This window comes from Rutidosis leptorrhynchoides, chromosome 5 (assembly GCF_046630445.1).
Source record: "Rutidosis leptorrhynchoides isolate AG116_Rl617_1_P2 chromosome 5, CSIRO_AGI_Rlap_v1, whole genome shotgun sequence".
In the NCBI taxonomy this organism is placed as follows: Eukaryota; Viridiplantae; Streptophyta; class Magnoliopsida; order Asterales; family Asteraceae; genus Rutidosis; species Rutidosis leptorrhynchoides.
This window is the reverse complement of record NC_092337.1, coordinates 383,220,258-383,244,746: the sequence shown is the minus strand read 5'-3', so window position 1 is coordinate 383,244,746 and position 24,489 is coordinate 383,220,258. Positions and strand designations below refer to the sequence as shown.

Sequence of the window (24,489 nt, the reverse complement as noted above, 5' to 3'; positions counted from 1 at the left end):
AGTTACTTATTAGTGGTGTAGCTTACTTTGGGTCCGATGGCTTAACAATATATGATAAGAACGATGGTAAGGGTACATGAAAGATAATAGCTACTTCATATAAAGTTAGGGAGCGGTTGGCTTAGCTTATTTGAAATGGATTATAAGGTTGATAACATCATTTAGAATATTTCATTCATCTTGACTTCACAAAATCGATTTATAAGCTCATTTATGAGCTAACTTAATGCATTTTGATAATGCATTGAGCTTAGTAGTGTTCCGTTTTCATCGTTTTGTAATCGGATTTATTTTGTTAGTTTGCCTTTATGGTTTTTTGGTTGTTAGGGAGGTTCGGTTATGGATAGTTCTCGTTTAGGTAGTTGCTTTCTAGGTGCGAACTTCTCCGTTTCACCCTTCTTTTTGTAACCCTTGTTGGGGCGCTTTTCTTTGGAAAACGTCCTCGGTTTCTATGAGTTTTCGTTATTTTCGCCAAAAAAAAAAAAAAAAAAAAGATAATGCAATGAGCTAAAAAAATTAATACAGCACCCCCTTAATTGCACCAACGGAAAAAAGAATATAAGAAAACTGATCTACTAAAGTTTACATGAAACACCATTTTCATTCAGCTACTTTTGTTCTTGTTGCACACAAACTTTGTACCTAACGTATCTTGTAGTCGATAGCTCATACTTTGTAGATAATTTAGATAACAAAATCACTGAGAATGATATCAGAATATATCGGTCCATCAAGGAAAGATGGATGCTACAAAAAGTCAATAACTGAAAGTAGTAGAAGTAGAAGATAATACATTGTTTCTTACAATGACCAGTCAAAAAGTAAACACTTTTGAGCTTTACGTACCACTTGTCACACATTCATTTGGTCTATCTAATATTGTATGTGCAAGAGTTCATATCAGTCTCAACGCTGTGGTTTTTTTTTTGAAATGCAAGTAGTCGGCATCGAATACTCTCATTTACCACGCATGCACGCTTTTTCAGGAGGGAACCAGAATCACACTGCATGAACCTGATTCTAACCATCCCGAGGGGCTGGTTTGGATCCTGAATGGATCCAGGAGAAAACCCCCTATGTCAATATGGAGCTCCATGCAAATTGATTAATAGGATGGACAGAGCGAAGCTCGAACCCATGACCTAAACCCCAAATATACGTCCTTATTTTGGTAGAGGTATATGCAAGGTTGTAAAGGTCACTAGTCAGTTGGGAATTTGTAGGAACTAATTGGCCTACTTGGAGACTAGTCAAACATTTCTTCGACTATTTTTTTTTTTTTACCTACGATGACCCAATAAATCCGAATTTGACCAATTAAATTTGACTTTTGTCAACTTTGACCGAATAAATAGGAGACATGTCGGGGACTAGTATGAGGGCTTTTACAACCATGGCCCATGGGTATTAGAAGATGAAAAGGTATTGGTGGGGTTAGAACAAAAAAGTGTAAAGAGATGTTAAGGCTAGAAATGTAGCATCCATTGCCATAAGACATGTTACATGACATAAGGGCACATTAGAGATACATAGATTACATTATTATACATAGAACGACACTGTGGAAGAACCACAATGTACTATATGCACATAATAACTTATATCTTCGGGGTATACTCGCGCTACTTGCCCTACAGGAACAAGATAGAGGACACACAAAACAAACCATAATATAATACATTAAGGATCACTTTGTTAAATTTTCTTGGCTCCTTAATCTTCAGCATCACTATCATTCATCCCTGTTGCAATTATCTGTGTGCATATATCACAATACAAATACATCAATAGCAGCACCATGAACCACCGTATCAGTAACTTTGCATATAGGTAATCATCTTTACCTCTCCTACCATTAAATGCTTCTCTTTGTTTAGCTGATAATGCTGTGAATGCGTAGAGGTCAAAAAGTTAATTAGTTACATGTAACCCCCCGCGAAACTAAGTAAATTAGTTGAAATTAAGCTTAAAAGTTGTCAGTTGCTGCCAAAATAAATGTAAATGCTACGTCTGGAGATAGTACTCGTCGGTTGGTACATCTTTACAAATATCTATTTAAATATTATTTATTTAGAATGATCAATTGCTCTATTTAAATGTTAGCATACCTTTTCTTTCAGGGCCTTCACAGCGTCCATCATCAGCTGATTCTGCACATCAGAATCGAAGTCATTACACATTATATGTATATCTATACATACTAATTATAGTTTTTATATTTAGTTTTTTTTCGGTAGGTTGTTCAAAATGATTGGAATGACTTCAATACATATCAAGCCTCATACTTGTACACCACCTTCTAATACTCCCATATGAAAGGCTTTGTCTATTAGTTTCACTCCCATGGATACTATACATCAGCAGAAAAATCTTTAACTGTAATATATAATGCGTTAAATTTGACCTTTAAACTGATTACTTTGTGAGGTCATAAAGTTCTCCCTGTTCTAGGCAAAAGGTTTACTGTCAAATCATGACGGACTAAATTCGTTGAGATGTTGAACATAAGTATGTGGAAAAGGTTGGGTGTATACCCTGAACTGCTGTAAAAAGTTGGGTCAAAATTTTATATTGTTTTAAATTATATTGTGTCATATATGTATGTTCAAATTTTTTATGTTTTCTGAGATATATTTATGTGTAATATACATATTTATTACTAAAAGTCAACGTTGGTCAACGCCCTACTCGTCCCTCCAAGGTTTCACAAACATGTGTGTATATATTATATCTAGGATGGTCTATCTCTGTCGTTTTCTAAAATCAAGGTGGGTCCTAACTCCAAATGGACGATTAGTGTTCTAACTAGCTTTTAATCATGCTTTATTTGAGTTTTCAAAAGGCAAATTTCAGGCCGTGCAGGTTCTGTCACTATCATCAATCTTGGAGCTGAGGCAGCCTTATATAAAAGGTAACAAAAAAAAAAGAAGTTTATAGTGACTCCTGGTATTATATCATGTTCTTGCATCTGTTAAATTGTTTACGGTTATGCTCTTATTTAGATATTTATGCATGTCTTCATATTGTTATAGTTACATTTAAATGTAAAAACTGCAATTGTATCATCATCATGTATATTAACATAGTGAAAGGTAAGCTGACCTTTCTAAATCTGACTTGTTGGAGAGAACTTTCAATTTGCTTCTCCAACTCGCAAAGCTTGGTGACATCAGCGTGCTGAATCTTTCGCTCTTCGAGGTGACTGCAAGACGTGTGATAAAAGCTATTTTAGCTCCAGGTATACCAATTAAGTGAAACTAGCAGGATATGTGTGATTAAAGAATAGTTACCATTGGATCATCTGCGTTAACTCATCAGCAGTCGGTACATCCCCATACTCTAACGCGAGCTTCTGTCGGAACTCACAAGCACCCACAAAGGTTTGTACTCATCAGGATTTTTAGTTAAGTATTACCAAACTGACCTAAATAACTTGTAACTAAAATGTGTGTTAAGTTTATATGTTCAGCCGGCAAGATTGGGTCGGGCGTGTGGGTGTGAACGTGGGTTTGCAGGGGGTCCAAAGCAGTTAAATTTGTGTTGTTCAAAATTGGTCGGGATGGTCTGACTGCAACACAACATGTCTAAAAACAGTTAAATATTTATACTCCAGTGTGTCAAATACGGCTACAAATCTGTCACACATTAATTAAACGGATTTTGGAAAATCGAATCGGCTCCTCCTTAATAAGGAGTAATCAGGATTTTTACAACAGTTATCGGTGTTAATTTGGGTAGTTTTTGATGAAATGATCTACAAGGTTGAAGCATTAAAAAAACAAATGTGCAGGTTTTCGGTCCTTTTAAGGCTTATTTTTTAGTGTTTATCTGACCCGTTAAAGATATAAAATACAACCAGATCAGCCCATTTGTCAGTACATAGGTTGAAAAATTGACCTCTGTTTTTCTGGTTCCTTGCCAATGCAATCAAGGTGAGTACTTTACTTGTCGAATATTAAGCTTCGGTCTATGTATGTGCTGTTATTAGTTCTTATCATGTATAACTGAGCTACTTGTTAAATATTAAGCTTTGGTCTATGTATGTGCTGGCTGTTATTAGTTAGCTTTTAAGCCATAGTGATTCTAATCTGGCATGTTAGGCAGAACTGGGTTGTAGGTCAGGACATGTCAATACAAAGTAAAAATAAACAGCGAAAAAAGAATCATAACAGGAATTTTTTAAGACGTGAAGAGGCGATATAATATAAGATGGTTTCATGCTGGCTAAATCTGGATGGGTTTGCTAGTATTTTGGTGTACAAATAAACTGGCATAAATTTTGAGTAGCAACACTATCACAGCAGAGCATACTTTTATGTTATCGATAAACTATGAATTGAGAAATACGTATGGTGTAGCTAAATACTTAATTCACGTACCTCGCGTACTGTTCTGCGGACAATCTCATCTGCATTCCTGTAGTCCTGGTAGCGAGCGAGTATTTTTGGCATACTGTTTCAAAGGTTGATAAAAGTGTAACTATCAAGTTCGATACTGACTAGCGTTTACATAGAACTTTAAACTCTTAAAGACAGCAGTATTTATATGGTCCAATTTTAGAGAAAGAAATAAAGAAATAAATCGTGCAAGTAGAGAAAGGTTGATAACAAGACAGTTTTCTGGAAGCAAATGAATATGGAGAGTAGTACTATGAGTCGGCCGGGAGTCTTAAGGTATGGTCATTGAGTTTAACGTTTCCTTGGGGACCAGCCGAAACTATCATTGGTTATTAGGTGTCCAACTACCCTAAAGGATGGTTGTAAAAGTCACTGACCAATCGGGATTTTGAAGTAGCCGACTAGTGGTCACTGACGTGGCAAATTTATTAAGTCAAAGTTGCCAAAGTCCAATTAGCAGGTCAAAGTTAGAATTAGTACTTAGACTGATATTTGGTCAAAAATATTTGGTCAAATTAGTCAAAATTGGTCAACGTCTAACTAATCTGCGACATCTCTGCCTTGATCAATTAGGCCCTCCCCGACTAGTAACTTTTACACGGAAATGCTAGGTTTTAGTCTTTGGGCCAAGTTCTACATACAGGTTCGACAATACATTAGGTTGGGTTATGTGGGGTGCCAAATTAGAAAACCTCCGTTCATAGTAACTTCCACTAGTTAGTTGATCCATTTTGGATAGAGCAAAAGATTATCTATGTGTTGGAAACCCATGGGACCCATGGGAATGTATTTAGTGATTGAGATTGCATGGACATATGGCGCTTGCCATGATGCTAAAATACATAATTTTTTTATAGTATCTGTTGGACTATGGTCGGTACAAATACGTATTGAAGGTAGTCTTTGTTGCGTTTCAAATGAAACTAGGCATACCTAACACTTCCACTAGCTCCTGATAAATATAAGCTAAGGATTAGCTCATTACGGACTAAGTGGATGGATATGAACCTAAAATCAAATCGGAATGAAGCAATTTTTTTACCACAAAGTTTATAATAACTAAATCATATGGTGGGAAAATTATGTAAGGGTAAACCTACCCCATTATATTGACTTTGTACCATTATATTGACTTAGTAACTACAATCCCACATATCAATAGATATGTAACTACTATATAGGGCCTACATCACTTCTTAACATGTTGAGGTGGCTTTGTGTTGTGAACTAAAGGCCCTCATATGAGTTTCCTATGTAGCTTGTGGAGGATTTATACATCTTGTTTGAAACTTTAAAGGGTGATGTCTTGCTCTTTTTGCAATGGCATTGGTGTGGTTCACTAGTATTTATTTTGAGACAAGAATTCCAAATGAAGGAAGTCTGCTCTGTGTAACTATGCTATGAAAATTTGCAACTATATTAGATGCATGCGAAAAATAACATGCACATATATATGTACATGTTAACCATTCAAGATAGCATATAGCATAGTGGTTAGTATGAGCCTTGTAAGGTCTAGCGGATCAAGCTGCAAAGCTTGAACTCGATTAAATTAGTTAATGATAGTATCATGTGGCTCAAAGCTTAAGAGAGTTGTACTTTCTTAATAAGGAAAAAAAAAAATACTTGCTTGAATCTTAAATTTGACACTAATGATCATTTTGATTATGTGGAATATGTGTATATTCTAAAATATTCTAATATAAATTATTGATATATTGGTTACTCATTTCAACTAAGGTAAAGACATACATATTGCTCGAGGCTTTAAAAAGTTGATGATTGCTCGAGTTGAGCTCTTAGAACCTCTTGCTCGAGTGTGTTTACATTCAATGAGCTTAAGATTGAAGTTGATGAAATCTTGCTTCGAGCGAGCTCGAGTAACTTTGCAAAAGCTCGAATCGATCTCATTCCTGCTTTTCGGTTGATCAATTCACAATTTAAGAGTGGAATGATCACCGAGTGTCTCATTTTGTTTAAAGAATGTGAGGGGAGCGAATATATTATGTTGGATAAAATGTCATCATATATGCACATATTTATGCTTTCTACCTTTCGGTTGATCGATTCACAATTTGGTATGCTCTTAAGTGTACATTTTTAAGACTAGCTACGTAAACGTGAATGTGATGCTATATCTAATATCTAATACTTGCTTAGGTATAAATAGATATAGGGATCAAATAGATACCTAGAAATATCTGCATGAATGTGAGGTATGCATAGATATAGGGATCATATACACACCTTGAGATATCGGTGGTCTGCATTGGAAGGTCTCTTTCTTTCATAGCAACTAATGACAATATTGACCTACTACCTCAAATTTTGGACATAGATTCTTATTAGATAAAACTGGGTAACCGCACTTGTATTTATTTACTATTCATATTTTGTATTATATATTTATATACTATTACATATTATTATAATTATATGCTTAAGCATTATATACAGCAATCATGTATCTATATCTATATCTATAATTTGATAATAATTTTGTACAACCAACAGAAGTATATTTTCTTATTTGTTTTGCATAACCGAAATTCATGTTTTAAAAGCCCGATTACTCCCTGATTAATCCCCGCTTACTCATTTTTGAGAGCAGTCCGTTTCGAGTTTTTAATAGGGTCGTGCATGGTCCATATCCGGACCGATCCAGATAGTACCCTGACTGGATAGAAACTCAAATTTTTACGAAAATAAGAACCGAGGACCGGACCATTTATAAACGGTTCGGTTTGGTACAATTCTAGCTTCGGTTCAAGCGGTCCGTGTAAATACTAGACTCATTTAAAATAACTCAATTTCTTACCATCTTATACATATTTACCTATTAAATGAGTAAACTTGAATTTTTTTTTTTTTAGTGTGGGTAACAAATTTAAACATAATATACAATACATAATTAATCTAGTTGTTTACAAAGACAAACTTATTCATGCATTAATAGATGAGTTTTTAATATATAGCAACTTTAATATATAAATAAATCATTAGTTATCTTATAAATAAATGTAATATGGTATCATATATTGTATGTAATATGGTATGTAGGAGCCGTTTCATTAATAAATAAAATAGAACAGAGTATTTATTCTTTCATGACTCTACCATATATATATATATATATATATATATATATATATATATATATATATATATATATATATATATATATATATATAGGGGCAGGATCAATGGGGAAGTAACCAATCGGGGGGAAGCAAAAAATTTTTTTTTTTCATTTTTTTTTTCCGGCATCAAGATCACACGAAAATATGAACATTTAGAAGAGACACTTCGTGATGAATGTTATTATTTAGGCGGAAAAACGATTGACAAAAATAACATTCAAGATAATATTGTTCGTGAAGAATATGAAAGTTTTTTTTTCATGTTTTGTGAAGTAAAATTTAGCCCGATTTAGAGTTTAGGGTTTAGGGTTTGGTGTTTTGGGTTTATTCCATAAACCCAAAACACCAAACCCTAAACCCTAAACCGTTCGTGTTAAAAACTCAATCTAAATCCTAAATCTAAACCCTAAATCTAAATCTAAACCCTAAACTTCTAAACCTTAATATCTAAACCCTATAAACCCTAATATCTAAACCCCAATAGCTAAAACCTCAAAATACGCTCGAAAAACACGATAATTGTTATATATTACTTCTTCGAGCGTTTTCCCGTCAAAATAAAAACATTTATCACAAAGTGTCTCTACTAAATGTTCATATTTTCATCTCATCTATAATGTTCGTGAACAAAGTTTTTTCAAAAAACGAAAAAAAAAAAAAAAAAGTTTTTGCTTCCCCCCGCTTCCCCCCGAATGGTTACTTCCCTCTTGATCCTACCACTATATATATATATATATATATATATATATATATATATATATATATATATATATATATATATATATATATATCATCCGGTTCAGTTCAAAACTTCGGGTATTTTGGGTTTGACCAGGACCGGACCGATACCCGAAAAATGGAAAGACATGGACAAAGGACTGTACCAAATAACTTTGGGTATTTCGGTTTTGGGTCGGTTCTACTTCGGTTCTCGGTTTTTTTCGGTTCTACCCGAACCATGCACACCCCAAGTTTTCAATATCCGTTTAATTTATAGGTCAACGTCGATGGATGGTCAATATCGAATTTGGTAATCAAAGTCGGTCAAAGTCTAAATTGATCAATATTTTAACAAGAAATTAAACTAGAACTTAAGAGTTTTTTAACATAATAAACAATTTTAAACAACCATTTTAAAGTTTATGTTTATATTTATTGTTTTCTTGTATATTTATACACTTGTAATATTTGAAATTTGTAATTTTTATGTTTAAAGTACAATTTGATTAATCCCCTACTTGTCGATTACTCGTTTCAGAGTCCCGACCGATTAATCCCCGAATAGCAAATTTTGCAACCTTGCATATATACATATGGGTATATGCTTTCTATATGCCTATATCTATTTCATATTATATATATTCATAGCTTAGTATATAACACTTGTGTTTATTGATAGTTATTTATTTAAAATATCTTTAGTGATTGCAATTATTTTATTAATATTATATTAATAATGTTAATTTGAGGTCCTCTTCAAAGGTTGAGAAATTATTGTCTACATCCTTCATACCTCGTGTATGCAAAGCCGGTCTATTCATCGCAACAAGAGCTTCACAACTCAAAAGTCTATTAATTCAATGTCAAGTGGAGCAAAGCAAGCCGACCAAAGAGGGATAGACTTGATCACTCTATTCTACAGGAATAGACCCTGAACTAAGGACTTCAAGCTAGAAGTTCTTTAGGTGAACAAAAGAATCCATATAAACAACTGCAAATGTGGACTATCTACTTTAGAGGCAACCTACTAAAGAAAGCAATAAGAGGGACGTTACTCGATTAAGTGAATTAGGAATCAAACGAGGGAAAGAAGCTTAACTCTTAACTCGCTCGAACTTTCAAAGTCCAGTGAGCTCAATCTTGACCCAAACGGTGGAAAGATGATCAACCGAGTTCAACAATCGCCAAAAAGAACATATATTATTTTTTAATATGATATGATTCCAACAACAAAACAAGTTAACTCGACCTAGAGGTGAACCCAATCTTGAACAAGTCAGAAAATTTAAGTATCTTGACCCAAATGGTTGTCACCTATGATCAACTCAGTTCAAAAATCCACCAAAAACACAAATATTTTTCTTAAATATGAATCTAACATTAATCGACCTATCCAAGGTTGTAAAACTCTCGACTCGGGGAGAACTCGGCAGGAGGTTTTTGAGGAGTTCTTGGCGACTCGGGAAGAACTCGGGGGGGAACTCGGATGATGACGAAAGTTGGACTTATCTAATACAAATAAATATTTTTAAAATTATATATATATATATATATATATATATATATATATATATATATATATATATATATATATATATATATATATATATATATATATATATATATACAAACAAACATTTTATATACATGTTAAATTTAATATTTATAAATATATATGTTAGATATATATAGTTTAGTTATATATAAATATTTATTATAATTGGAGGGGTTACAGGGTTAGATTTTGTCTATCTGATAATGAAGTTGAAAGAAAAATCGAACGAGATGCTAAAATCTATAACAACAGACTTGGATAAAGACTCTCACTCAAAAGGGGAAATTTGTCCAAAAGTCACAACTATCAATGAAATTGAAAGAAAGAAAAAACGCAGTCGGCTTCTTCACGAAATTCTTTCGGAGGGGGTTTGGGGAATCAATGCTCCGGGCCGAATAGAGCTTCAAAAATCTTACCAGTTTTCGAAACTGATTTGCTTGCCCATTTCCCAAATGGAGAATATGAGTATGCACCTTCGGGAACACTTCGGGGTAAACACCCATCCTAACAACTCCAACAAGCGAAGGTATTCATATTCTCCACTAGGGAAATGGGCAACCGATTCGGAGTAAGAAGAAGCATGGCATGAGATAGGAGGCATAGCAAATTTGACAATCGCTCGTGGATTTCAAATTAGGTCAAATCCATTTTGGACCACAAAACGGGGTATAAAACGGAAAGGGCGGAAGCTAGGGGCAGGTTTGAGAAAGGGAGTTCACAGATTCAATGGTCTTTTAATGAATAGGACCCAACGAGCTGAAAGAGTCAATCCCATCCTGAATGAGCTAATGAAAGCCTGAATTCAATATGAAAGCGGGTTATTCTTCTTCGATTCAAGCAAGTTGATCATAAGGTGAATCGATGACCTGACTGAAGCCATTCCTAACCATTGCTTTCGAAAGAGTCTGTCTTTACTTTATCAGCTTCTCTAAGATATCAATCACTAAACTAAATAAAGTAGCAAAAATCATAAGAGTAGAAAAGTTCACAGAAGGTTGAGAAGTAGTACGCCCGGTTTACCAGGTTCTACTACTGTGGCTCAGATACATGGGCTTTCAAATGCCTGATGTATAAATATTACATATAAACACATCAAAACTAAAAATATAAATATCTTTCAAATATTGATGTATGACACACAGTGTTATATTATACTAATATAATTTTTGACCTAACTTATGACTTTACACCCGACTTTTTAGCGGTGATCGACTTAAAGGCGTTTGTAGCCGACTTGAGACGAGTTAGTTCCTAAATCGGCACGTAAACTGACTTTTACAATAGTGCTTGTACCTCGTGAAGCACTTTGTGCTATTAGGCTTGTATGTAAAGTACATGTTTCATTATAATGCTGTTTTGATGTTGTAGTATCAGAGGGACTACAAAATTGACTTTTTAATGTCTATTATTTACGTTTAAGTCGGTCAAAATGGCCTATCTTAAAGTTAGTCCTAAGTGATTAGTTCTTGACTTGTGACTTTCACATCCTTGTTCCTTTTTCAAATGATGCTATCCAAGGTTGTTAAACTCCCTGTGTAGGAAGTTATATGTTGGCAATAGTCGTGTAGGTACGAAGTTATATGTTACTAGCACTCGCGTAGTATTCAGATTGGAACTTCCTATTTTAAAATTTTATGATGTATCCAATAAAATAGTACATAATATATAGATGTTACGTATTCGTGTCGATACCTTGTAGTACTCGCGTAGTATTCAGATTGGAACCTTCTATTCCAAAGTTTATGAGATAGCCAATAAATTAGTACATATATATAGATATTGTAATATTTTAGCATAATTGTAGATTAGCAGGAACATTTTAACCCTGTATTTCATATTGAAGCCTACCAACCCCATCTGGCAAGTGTTTGACACATGTAAAACAAGGATACTCCATAAGTATACCCCACATCAAGGTTCGGGGAAATCTCGGTTGGAGGTTTTGGGGATTTCTCGGCTACTCAGGGAGATCATGGGCTAGAACTTGAATGTTGATATATCCAATAAACTAGTACATAATATATAGCTTTTACGTATTCATGTTGGTATCCTGTACCCACCACTTGCGTAGTACTCGGATTACTCACTCTGTTCACCTCCCCTGGTATAGGAAAGGAGACTTCTTTTTAGCTGATGCTTTGATTGAAGTCCCCGTTTCCTTTTTCAGGGTATGGAGCCACGTCGGTCGTTTGCCAGAGGGCCTTGGGGTCACTACTCCCAAGGGCCTCGACCTTCTAGAAAGCTAGCTTTTTAGGAGTTCGGGGTCAGACCCCTGTCGCTTCCATTTTGATTCGTTCACAGAGATAGATCACACCGGCAACAAGAGCCTCTTTTTAGTGTGAGACTGCGATCCACAAACTGACGCATGGGACGTAGCCTTCCTAGCCGCGTGCAGCCTACCCACTGAAGACCGTAACGCAAGTAACTCAGTGCTCCATACGTGGGAAATGAAAGCAGAATTCGTTCGGATCCTCCCACATGTAAAACTATATCTAATAAATTAGTACATAATATGTAGATTATTAATATTAATATTTGAGGAAAATTGTAGCAGAAACAGTAAGTGTTTGACGCGTGTAAAACTCCAAGGATACTCCATAATAATACCCCATATCAAGGTTGAACAACTTGGAACTCGAGGAGATCTAGGTCGGAGGTTTTGGGGCTACTAGGGGGGGGGGGGATCACGGGCTAGAACTTGAATGCTGACTAACGTTGACTTTTTAGTTTTTAGTATCTTATGTTGAGATAATATATATCTTAGTGTATAGTAGTTGCTTATTAATTTATAGAGCCCATCTATTTCACTCCTAGCACATTTATTTATATATTTAAGTCCAATCCCATTTATTTACTTTTCAATTTTCTGAAAATAGAGTATATTTAAAACCTTAGTGTTAAGATCGTATACGTAAGACTTCTGTCTTTCTTGCTTTACACTTTCTTCATTAAATCAAATTCCAACCTCCAAATTTCAATATTCGACCACCAAGAAGATAAAAAGGGCGAGAAACAAACGAATAAATAAAAACTAAGCAGATTTTTGCGTTTGACCGATGTTCACCGAGAAATCAACTAATTGGATGCCGAGTTATGGCCGATAAATCGACCGAGATGCCCGATGTTCAACCTTGCACATGTGATAGAATCGATCAAACTCGCGTTAGTATTTGGCAAGACTTCCAAATATGGGGCAGAAAGTGATACCGCTGAAATGACTTGTTGGTAACGAATGTAATTAGGAGAAGTGATATAGTGTTGTGAACTAAAAATTTTGTGTCTTTCTTGATGAAAAAGTTAATCACTTTCCTTCTCTCTTTGTAATGGTTTATCATTTTCATTATTTTATTTTATGGAAAATATATTTTCTTCATCATCTTGACCACCTATCTTCTCGAATCATCTCATTAAATAACTAAAATTCTCTCACCTTGCCGGAATTACTCAAACGGCATAGTATTGCTACCTCCTCTCGTCGAAATAGCCCCTTCTTTGAATTTTGACGCTTTGACCGTTGGCGAACTTTTTAGTACGATTCAAGGCTAGACGGATTGTACTAGGTCGAATCATCATCCAGTAACTAGCGAGCCACTTAAGTTGTATCATCTCGTGGCCATAAAGATGTCCTGATATCACATTAGCCTCATTATAGCATCTTAACCATTGGCGTCTCGTTGTCACCACTTCCATCTTCGCACTTGACTTTCCTTCGCAATTGGCGTCTCGGTTTACCATCTCAAGGTGGAAGAATGAAACTCGGGGACATCTCGGTTAGAGGTCAGAAGTTTTGGGGACTTCTCAAAGACTTGGGGAAATCTCGGGCGAGAACTTGAATGTTTACTAACGTTGACTTCTTAGGTTTTTAATATAAATATATATAAATATGTTGACATACTATGTGTGTGTGTGTGTGTGTGTGTGTGTGTGATTACTTATTAATTAATTACAACAACAAAATCTAATCTCACAAAAGTGGGGTATGGGAGAGGTAAGATGTAGATAACCCTTCCCTTATCCTCAAATAAAGAGAAGTCATTTTTCACCCAGAGTGAAACACCCAAAGAGTAGAGAAAGTCATCCCTTTCAATGTAAAACCTTAGCGTTCAGATCCTGTATTGCGCCTCTTTCTTCCTTAACTCAGATCCCGGCCACTAGCTTCATATTCTAGCCACCAAAAGTCAAAATGATGAGAAATAATAAAGGAAAAAATGAAAAATCTGTGCGAGTTTGACTACGTTCACCGAGAAATCAACGAGTTAGGAGTCGATTTCTCGCTCGGACAATTCTGCCCGAGTTATTGTTGATAAATCGGTCGAGATGCCTGAGAACTGCAATCTTGCACCGCCTTCGCATAATCCTTTCTTTCGCATCTTTGTCGTAACATGTCTTGTCATCAAAGTATTGGCGCAACTCTCTGTTATTATCTCAGGTAAATGCACATGATCGTGGATGTTTTCTATTTCTTATGTTCGTAGCACCGCAAAAATGGATATGTATCTCACTTTTACTTGTTTTGAGCTTACTTAACTTCCTATTTATCGTCCTTACGCGTGTACTATTTTCTCTTTTCTAAGTAAGTTAAAGATATATATATATATATATATATATATATATATATATATATATATATATATATATATATATATGTATGTGTATATGTATGTATGTGTATATGTATGTGTGTATGTATGTGTGTGTGTATATATACACATACATACACACATACACACATACATATACACATACATACATATACACATACATACATATATATATATATATATATATATATATATATATATATATATATATTGGAGTTAAAATTCAGCCCTGTGGTATAGACCATAACTGGTCTATTTAGGTTTAGATCGTAATTTATGTTATACTAAATACATGTTATTGTAAATTGATAACATTGGCAATAACATGAAATCCCCTTGAGATTATTATATAAACCTTTAGGGGGGTTGTTTTTTAAGGTGTGAGATTTGCTAAAGGTCACCTGTATCTTTCAAGTCTAATATTATGATACATAAGGTAGTTTGCATTAAGTTCAAGGTTTTTCTTTGTTAAAAGAATTTTATATATAAAGAATATCTAAGATGTTAGGAATATGTTACAAGTGACATTTCTGACCAAAATTAACTATTAGAGACTTAAGGTATTAACCAAGAATTCTTTAGACAAGTCCCCATACCCACATCCTATGTGATAAGTAGAGGCATGGATAAGGATTATGTATCCCAAAAAAAATCTTCATTATGACTCCTATTCTCGTGGGTGGAGAAATCTTTTCTCCGGAGAACTCTTCCTCTATACATGAGTGAGGAAACGACTTTCTAGTTCCTCTACACATGAGTGAGGAAACGACTTTCTAGAGTTGAGACCTCCTTCATACCTCGCATGCACGGGATTAATTATTGTTGTTGTATGACTTGTATGACTCATATTCATACTCCATACTTATCTATTCTAATTTAATACTTATATTTAGACATTTGCTCACGTGTTTGATTCAAAAAAAATATTTAATGAATGTTAATAATACAACACTAATTAATCATAATACTATATGTATGTACAAGCGCGCGCACACATATACATACATATACATACATACATACATACTATATATATATATATATATATATATATACGCGAGGTTAAATTAAAAGGGAAGTGGATTTTTAGGGGGAAGAGGTTAAATTAAAAGGGAAGTGGATTTTTAGGGGGAAGGAAGAAGTAAAAGATTATATATGCATATAATGTTATTCTATAAGAAAAATTTGTGAAAATTCATCAAAAATATTAATTTTTTTTTTTGAAATAATATTAACGTTTATAAAAAAAATATCATTTTACAGTATAATCACGTGTTTGATTCAAAAAAAATATTTAATGAATGTTAATAATACAACACTAATTAATCATAATACTATATATATATGTACAAGCGCGCGCGCGCACACACACATATACATACATATACATACTATATATATATATATATATATATAATACATATACATACATATATACATATATATACACACACGCGAGGTTAAATTAAAAGGGAAGTGGATTTTTAGGGGGAAGGAAGAAGTAAAAGATTATATACGCATATAATGTTATTCTATAAGAAAAATTTGTGAAAATTCATCGAAAATATTAATTTTTTTTTTTGAAAAAATATTAACGTTTATAAAAAAATATCATTTTAAAGTATAAATGTTAACGTTTTCAACAAAATCAATAATATTCATAACATATAACTTTTTCTGGGCAAAAAAAATAATCTGTTTATCAAAGTGCTTCTCCGATTGCTCAAGATATCTCTTTTCAACCGAGGAACAGAACAAGATCATTTCGCTCCATTTTTAGTCAAATAATGTATCATTAACCGCTTAGAATTTATCCTTCGAAAACATTATCATTAATAATGTTATTCTTATTATCAAGGTTGAAAAAGACGTAGGACGGGATCGAGACAATCGAGACCTTAAAACGTCAAGACGGGGATCGGGACAGATGTTGACATATAATATATATATATATATATATATATATATATATATATATATATATATATATATATATATATATATATATATATATACATGTATATGTATGTTATACCCAAGGTTGTAAAAGACGCGAGTCGGGGACGCATCGGTCATGCATAAAAAACGACTTGTCGGACGCAACGGGGACGCAAAGGACGTTGACCAACGTTGATTTTTTAAAATAGGTTTATTAAATATATATTTATATATAATATTTTATAGATTGAATCTTAAAATATAAACTATATTTACAATTAACATGAACAATTACAATTATTAACACTATTACAAAAAAAGAAAACAAAATTGACCGACTTGGACCGATTTGGACCGGCTTATTACCTTTGACCGACTTTTTAGCAACGACGCATCGGCCATGCCTAGAAAACGAAGCGTCAACTGACGCATCGGTCAAGTCGGACGACTTTTGTCGAGACGGGGATCGAGACAGATGTTGACATATATATAATATATATTTATTATATATGTACATATATGTTATATCTACATATATGTAGGTATATATGTTAGACAAGCATGTATGTACAGATATTTGAACTTTTGGCTATATATATATATATATATATATATATATATATATATATATATATATATATATATATATATTAAAACCAAAAAACTTTCATTGACAAGTTATGTACTTATAATCGCTATTGCCGTTGATACAATGCAAAAAAGTTGCATTAAATTATGTCAATTTCAAACCGACTTGACCGATCTAACTCGAATTTTTGACTTTTCACCATTGATCGACTTATTAGAAGAAGGATGGGATCGAGACGGGCTAGTCACCAAAACTCCGAAACAGGCGCCACATCGGTCGCAACGGATGTCGTCTACACTACTGCTTATTATAAGATTTTGATAAAAAAAAATATTTTTTGTTTATAAAAAGTAATTATATCACGTATATCATGAAATTGTATATAAATACAACGATAATTATATAAATGAATGGTCAATACTAACATTATTTATAAAGAATATTTTACTTCCCAATCCTCCAACGGATGTCGTCTACACTACTGCTTATTATAAGATTTTGATAAAAAAAAAATATTTTTTGTTTATAAAAAGTAATTATATCACGTATATCATGAAATTGTATATAAATACAACGATAATTATATAAATGAATGGTCAATACTAACATTATTTATAAAGAATATATCGACGCGATCCAGGTAGTTAAAAAAGGGAAGAGGGGGAAGCGCCGTGATAAATGATAATTAACATCTCATGATGTGTGATGAATGTTGTATCATTCAATGATATTACACTGCTTCGTCTTTTTTTACTTCGCCATGTTCACTCACTCCACTATATATATATATATATATATATATATATATATATATATACACATACATATACATATATATATATATATACATATATATATATATATATATATATATACATATATATATACACACACACATATATAGAGAGAGAGAGAGAGTGTGTGAGAGAGAGTGCTCTAAAAAGTGGGGGCGACCTCGTACTTTTATAATGATTCTTTCACTCATATCCCCTCATAAGAGGAGGATGCCAAGAGTTTCGCTCAACGACCTAAGGACTACCTGACCTGCCGACCTTCCTGCAATTCAATTCCCTATTGAAATGACCTACCTGTCTAAGTGCACTAGCTGACTTCCCTATTGCATAACGCTTCTCACCTGCGGATCTAGTTGTTGCTTCATGCTCACATTCCTTCAAATATGCTAGATTAGTTCGGATCTAGCCTTAGTGTAGTAAATACCTCAACAGGATGAACTATATTTGAAGGAAGGCATCTATTCAAATCTTTACTGAATTCGATATGCGTAGATTCGATTCGGGAAAGAGATTATTTCTTGTAAGAACATGGCAAACTAAGTGAAGTCATTCAGAACTCGCAAGCACCCGGAATCACTAGACCAATAAGCTAGATCTCCCTACGGGGCATTGCACGTTTAGCCAGAATGCTCTGCTCGTGCTTCTCCTTGCGTCTTGAACTAGAACAGGAAATCGCTACTAAAGCACTTTCTCTCATGAATTGCAAGAGTTCTATCTCATATAGGGGCAAAATGCTACGGCTTGCTTATACTCTTGCAAGCAAGGCGAGAAACGATTCTCTTAGTCACAATATATATATATATATATATATATATATATATATATATATATATATATATATATATATATATATATATATATATAGGGAAGTGAATATGGTGCTGTTATACATATAAGCATATATAACAAACATCACAAATTCTCATAATTTTGATGTTTTTCTTGTAAACTAAACTACATTTTAACTATTTTACAACATTTTATATGATTATATATTGATTTGAAGCAACGAAATTCGAATTAATTCATGTTTTGCATGAGTAGTTCTCACACACTATTAATATGCAATTGTTCATGTGGAACAACATGTCATCTATATTTGATGAAATTTGTGAAAAGAACTAACAACAAAATGTAATCTTTTGTTTGTTGTAGATCAATAATGTATTTCAAAACTTATTATACAAAAACAACATCAAAATCATGAAAATTTGAGGTGTTTGTCATATAAGCTTATATGCACAACAGCACCATTCACTTTTCCCATATACATACATACATACATACATACATACATAGATACATACATACATATACATATACATATGTGTGTATGTGTGTGTGTGTGTGTTGGTATTATATAGATATAGACTATCCACATATGTAAATATATCTATATATATCTACTTTAAAACACGTTCCACACTTACCCTAATTATAGAATATGAAAAACTCCTAGTAAAGTTCATTCATGTCGAAACTTGCGTCTAGGTTTGCAAGTCTTCAAATGTAATGGCTCGAAATAAGACCAAATCTGAGAGGCAGTTTTACCATGACAAAACAAATGAAGTAAAGAATCATGTTAACTTCTAATGCAGAAATTCCTATCTACTAACATGCGTTGTTTTGCTTCCTCTCCTCCTTACACATCCAAACAATCTCGCTCATCCCTCCACTTATTGATGATACACACAACTTTTAGTTTCTCCCATAAACTCCATTTAGGGGTTTTACAACATCTTCATTTCAGTCACTTTCATCATCATCATCTCTTGTAACTTTGTCAGTGTCTGATCCAATCTTCACCCGAAGGATTCCTTTTCAGTTTAAGAACTTTCTGGCAAACACCTTATCAACACGATCCTTCTCGGTGCCTCAACTCCCCGTTTATCCTCTCTAATTTATGTAGTGTTAAACTTAGATACTATATGTGTAAGGTCTGGACGGGTCCACCTCCTCATTATGCTCGTATTGTTCCCATCGAAATTGGCAGTATTCTGTTTTTCCATTGTTTGTCTACTTAGAAGACCATTATCTTCCCCGGTCTCATCAGTTGCTCTAGTCTTCTATTTAGATCGTCCTCGGTATTCAAGACTAGCACAACATCATTGGCAAATCATGCCATGCTATCGTTTATTCTTCGTGACAACATGTTTAGGATTAATGCGAAAAGGCCGGGATTAAGGGTTAATCGCTCGTGTAAATCTACTTCTACTGAAGTATTGCGTTCGTACATTAGTCCTTGCCCTTGAGTATTATAATAGCTATAATGTATCCACCCGTGGCAACTTCAACATTTTGGGCATACCAAATTAACACCCGAGGAAGTCTATTATAGGCATTTTTCAAGTGTATAAAAGCCATGTGTAAGGCCTTCAGATTTTTCTTACACTTCTCCATCAAGTTTCTAATTTGGTGTATCTACTTGATAGAAGAACGTACTGGCATAAAATCGAATTGGTTCTCCAACCTCGTTTTGTCTAGTCTGCGTGGCCGCATATGCCGACTTTTACAAACTTAAGAGTACTAATATAGAGATACATGCGGCTAAATTAACATATCAAATGGATATTCTAACTTTTTCCTTAAATGTGAGTTTTTCTCCTGTTGGAAACTTGAAAACATGGATTATTATTATCACCACTAAATCGCGAAGTATTATGTGGCATAATGGCTACAAGGTAGCCAAGTATGCATCTACATTAGGTCACTAACGAGCCCCGACTCAAAGAAGCTTGCATCCATATCAACCAGTACCAATGCAATTCGAGGACATTGTCAAATCAGGAAGTCGAAATGAAGTATACTTGAACAACAATGCAGTATATCTACATATACGCAAGATAATAACTACCTTGTGAGTTACAACTTGTTAAGTGAAATCATATCACGCGTTAAGCATGACAATGTGATACCTTACAAGTGTGTTATTGGTGTGTTGTTATAGCGTTAAAAGGCTGTAAGTTTGCATTTGCAATAGACATGAACATCCATAACACGTTACTATCATTGTATTTATCGTATGTGAATGCATATGTTTATAAATAATAAGGAGTTGGCGTAGTGGTAGTGACTTGCCTTCCCATATGGGAGGTTAGGGGTTCGACTCCCACTTGCTGTAAAATGTCTCTTGTTGTTACCCGCTTATTTAATGGGCCTCGGAGGTTGCAGACATCTTGCATTCAGGCCTCACCCAAGGGGGTTTACCACACGTGATATTGTATGTATTCGTCGTGGGGTTTCCTCCTGAGGAGTGGTAATATTGTAATAATTCTTACGAAGGAAATGATCGTTGAGTGGGTGTCGATATCGTTTATCCATTTGATCAAAAAAATAGTCGTGTTGGCTTTAAAAAATTATGAAGATTAGAATGATAGATTGACTGTTTTCTTTCATAAAACAAGTCCTGTTGTGCTTTTTATTTCATAATTAACTCTCTAGTGACACAATTGTGATTTGTCTATTTTATCAAACATAACTAACGAACATATCTCATATGCCGCAGCTCAACATATCACAATAGAGCTTTTATGTGCCCCAAAGGGATTATTTATTTGGGGAACTTTACAAATAGAGCTTTTATGTGCCCCCTAAGGGATTATTTATTTGGGGAACTTTACAATGATCTTATGTCATGCTTTCTACATCAATCATGATTGTGATGTGGATGTGTATACATCAGGCATATTCATCAAGAACTCACGTGGTCATATGAGAGAGAGTCAACGGCTCCCATCAAATATTTAACAGGTTGCCCGTTTTCCAAAAGAATAATCTCTTACAAGATAACACTTCCAGAAGGGACACTAGTTTTATAATTAAGAAATAAAATACACTAACACATGCATGACTCTAAATGTACACGTGTATACGTCTGCATACCTATTTTGTATATTGTACATACAAATTAATTAAGACTACATATATAGATATTGGGAATCATAATTTTCATAAGGTAGGATTATTTCATGTAGACCTCCTTTAGTTATAGAATTCGGGAGGAAAACTAGTATGACACTATGATCTATACAACACTCAATTTGACAGATGATTTCATAATTAGATATAGTTGCAGGAGACTAGGTCATAAACGTATAGATTAATCACGTATAAATTATTGTTGTAATTTCAGTTCACATATAGATAACTACTTGATAAATCGGTAACAGCAAATATAACCACATCAAATTATAATGAACACAGGAATAAGTAATAATTTAGCATTTCAGTACACAGATCCAGTAAAGAGACTAAGCTAAATTAACACTATCAATAAACAACAGAATAAGATAGCAGTAGATTCATGAATTATGGTGGTAAAACCCTAAGATACACAGATATTAGTAATTTTAAAAAGGTCAATATATACACATGGAGAGATACAGAATCCGGACTCCATGTCCACGTACAACCGAAGGTTACTGTCGAATTAATTTTGTTGCTGAACTGAATCAGAAGATAAACACCAAAGCGAATCTCGTGAATAAACTGATTTTAAATCCGTAATATACTGATTAATTAATAATTAACATAAAATAAAAAATAAACACGTATATACGTTATACACGAAGCAATTAGTATAATTTTGCTTCGGCTGCGTACCTTTCACCGGAGGAATACTCAAACAGACGATTCTTCCCGGAGAAAACGAAAAGTGCGACATCGACGTCGCAAAGAACGGCGAGCTCGTGAGCTTTCTTCATCAATCCGTTCCGGCGTTTAGAGAAAGAGACTTGCCGGCTACTTTTATCTTCGATCCGTTTCAGTTCAACTTTACCTCTCCCCATCGGAGACTCTAAATTGAAATTGGAAACCCTAGAAAACACCTTTTGTACGGAAGCGAGAGTGATTATTTTGTAATTGAAGTGAGAGCATCTTGCGCGTGGTCACGGAAATAACCATCCGGTCCAGTTATGTGTATTACGGGGTTTATTAACGTGCCACGTGGCATACCGGCTGTTTGTAGGTGGGAGAGAAAAATAATTAAACGTAAAATTAAATTAAAAAAGAGAAACGTGAAAATGAGAAGATATTTTGTTGTGTGGGTTGGGGATCGGGTCAAGTAAGGTAGATTTCAAAATAAATATCTTTCGGTAAGGTGCTAGCTGTTACTCCGTAAAAGGGTATTTACGCATTTGGGCCAACGGCCCACCAACCCCACTCGAGTGTTTTTACTCTGTAGTTCGTTTACTTACTGTCGAAGCCTGGTGACGTGGACTACTTTCCATTTTTAACCATGCTTTTTCTAAATTCGGGCGACGTACTACAGTCGTTTGTGTTTTTTGTACCGCCCTTGGTGTACAAGCTGATAAATAAATTCAATCATTTGGAGTTTTGATGGAAAAAAATTGATACATATTGAGCGGTAGTACGGGACATCAATGAAATACGCAATGCATTGAATTTTTTTTTTTTTTTATGTTTTTAACTGGTGACACTACTCGATAGTGTAATACCATTGAAATACCTATCTAGTAGAAAAAATTTTGAGAATTTACCCAGTGACATCAGTGAATACCATTCCTAGATCCGCCATTGCGTGTAAACTGTTGAGATATGGAAACTTTAAATAAAAGGAAAGTAAATCAAGGCTAGGTGTAACACCGTATTTTTTTTTTTTTTTTAAATTACACAGCGGAATATCAGTTTATCAAATCATGGTTATAAGCATATATTAAACATATATGATACTATTCATTACAGTTCAACCGGTGTTACTTTTCGAAATAGTGAAGCATAGTTAATTCAAACCTCAGAGTTCTTCAGTGTGTCAAACATAACCAAAGTACAACTATCTTCTCCCGTCCCTAGCATGCAAACAATATAACCTGCAGGGGAGAAAATGTGGGGATTAGCACAATGCTAATTAAGTGAGATATCCCAATAGATACTAATACAAAGTACCAAGCCTAACTTTTAGGGATCATGCATTAGGTCAAAGGTATAAGGACATAGCATTACACAGCTATCACATAATATAGCATTACTCAACTATATCATACAGAGCTAGGCAGTGATTCAATTAACAGAGTAGCAATAACATCAACAAGCTATTCAGTAAAGGCACCAAAGGCACTATACTACACAGCCTTACATAGCTATATAATAAAGGTATCCATAGCTATACATAGCTACTCACTAATGATATCAATAGCTTTACACATCTATTCACTCTCATAGCACTAACGACTATACATAGCACTAACGGTTATAAAACCCCAAGAGGATCGTTGACCCTGCCAGGTCTACAACTACTAGCTGATCAAGCTAGAGCCGTACCGATAGCTCCAGTTATTGTCCCACAGTATACCTCTCCTGACGTTTACATACGTCAATCGCAATATACTGCCCGTACAATAACCCCCGAGCCCAACCCTTCTATACACGGTTGACCTCTTCCGTCCCTTCTATACACGGACGGTACTGACCCTTCTATACACGGCCAATTCCCTAATGTGCACATAACTCACCTACAATCTCATCGTAGGTAACATTACTAATAACCACAAGGCAATCTAATCAGGCATTCTACTATTTCAATCTAAGCGAAAACCTGATATCAGTAGTATAACCTACTACTTATCATTACAATAATAATTAACATGCATACATAGATTATCATAATCTATATTAACCAAACAGCGGGTAGTAACTACACTTGTTATTAAATACCAATATCCATAAGGATAGTCCCACTCACCAATTACCAGCAAGAACTCAGTGGTCTAATGTTACTGAGTCTTCTCCGTTCCTTT

The 24,489-nt window shown here is 34.2% G+C and overlaps 1 protein-coding gene across 1 annotated transcript; it reads right to left on the bottom strand.

Moving 5' to 3' along the window:
- Positions 1–1,486: 1,486 nt before the first annotated feature.
- LOC139847927 (truncated transcription factor CAULIFLOWER A-like) lies at positions 1,487–22,772 on the bottom strand. The gene is made up of 7 exons (XM_071837659.1): positions 22,337–22,772; positions 4,380–4,452; positions 3,291–3,352; positions 3,103–3,202; positions 2,109–2,150; positions 1,845–1,886; positions 1,487–1,755 (listed from the first exon to the last, which is right to left on the bottom strand). Exons 1-7 carry the CDS (start codon positions 22,519–22,521, stop codon positions 1,714–1,716), a joined length of 546 nt encoding a protein of 181 aa, XP_071693760.1. The 5' UTR covers positions 22,522–22,772; the 3' UTR covers positions 1,487–1,713.
- Between the last annotated feature and the right edge of the window lie 1,717 nt (positions 22,773–24,489).

Bases quoted from the DNA above. Each gene is read 5' to 3' on its own strand.
- LOC139847927 (XM_071837659.1), bottom strand. From the start codon at position 22,521: ATGGGGAGAGGTAAAGTTGAACTGAAACGGATCGAAGATAAAAGTAGC. The intron at 4,453-22,336 runs GTACGCAGCCGA...CCTTTGAAACAG, and splicing joins GAGTATTCCTCCGGTGAAAG to TATGCCAAAAATACTCGCTC. The intron at 1,756-1,844 runs GTAAAGATGATT...ATATGCACACAG, and splicing joins AGCATTTAATGGTAGGAGAG to ATAATTGCAACAGGGATGAA.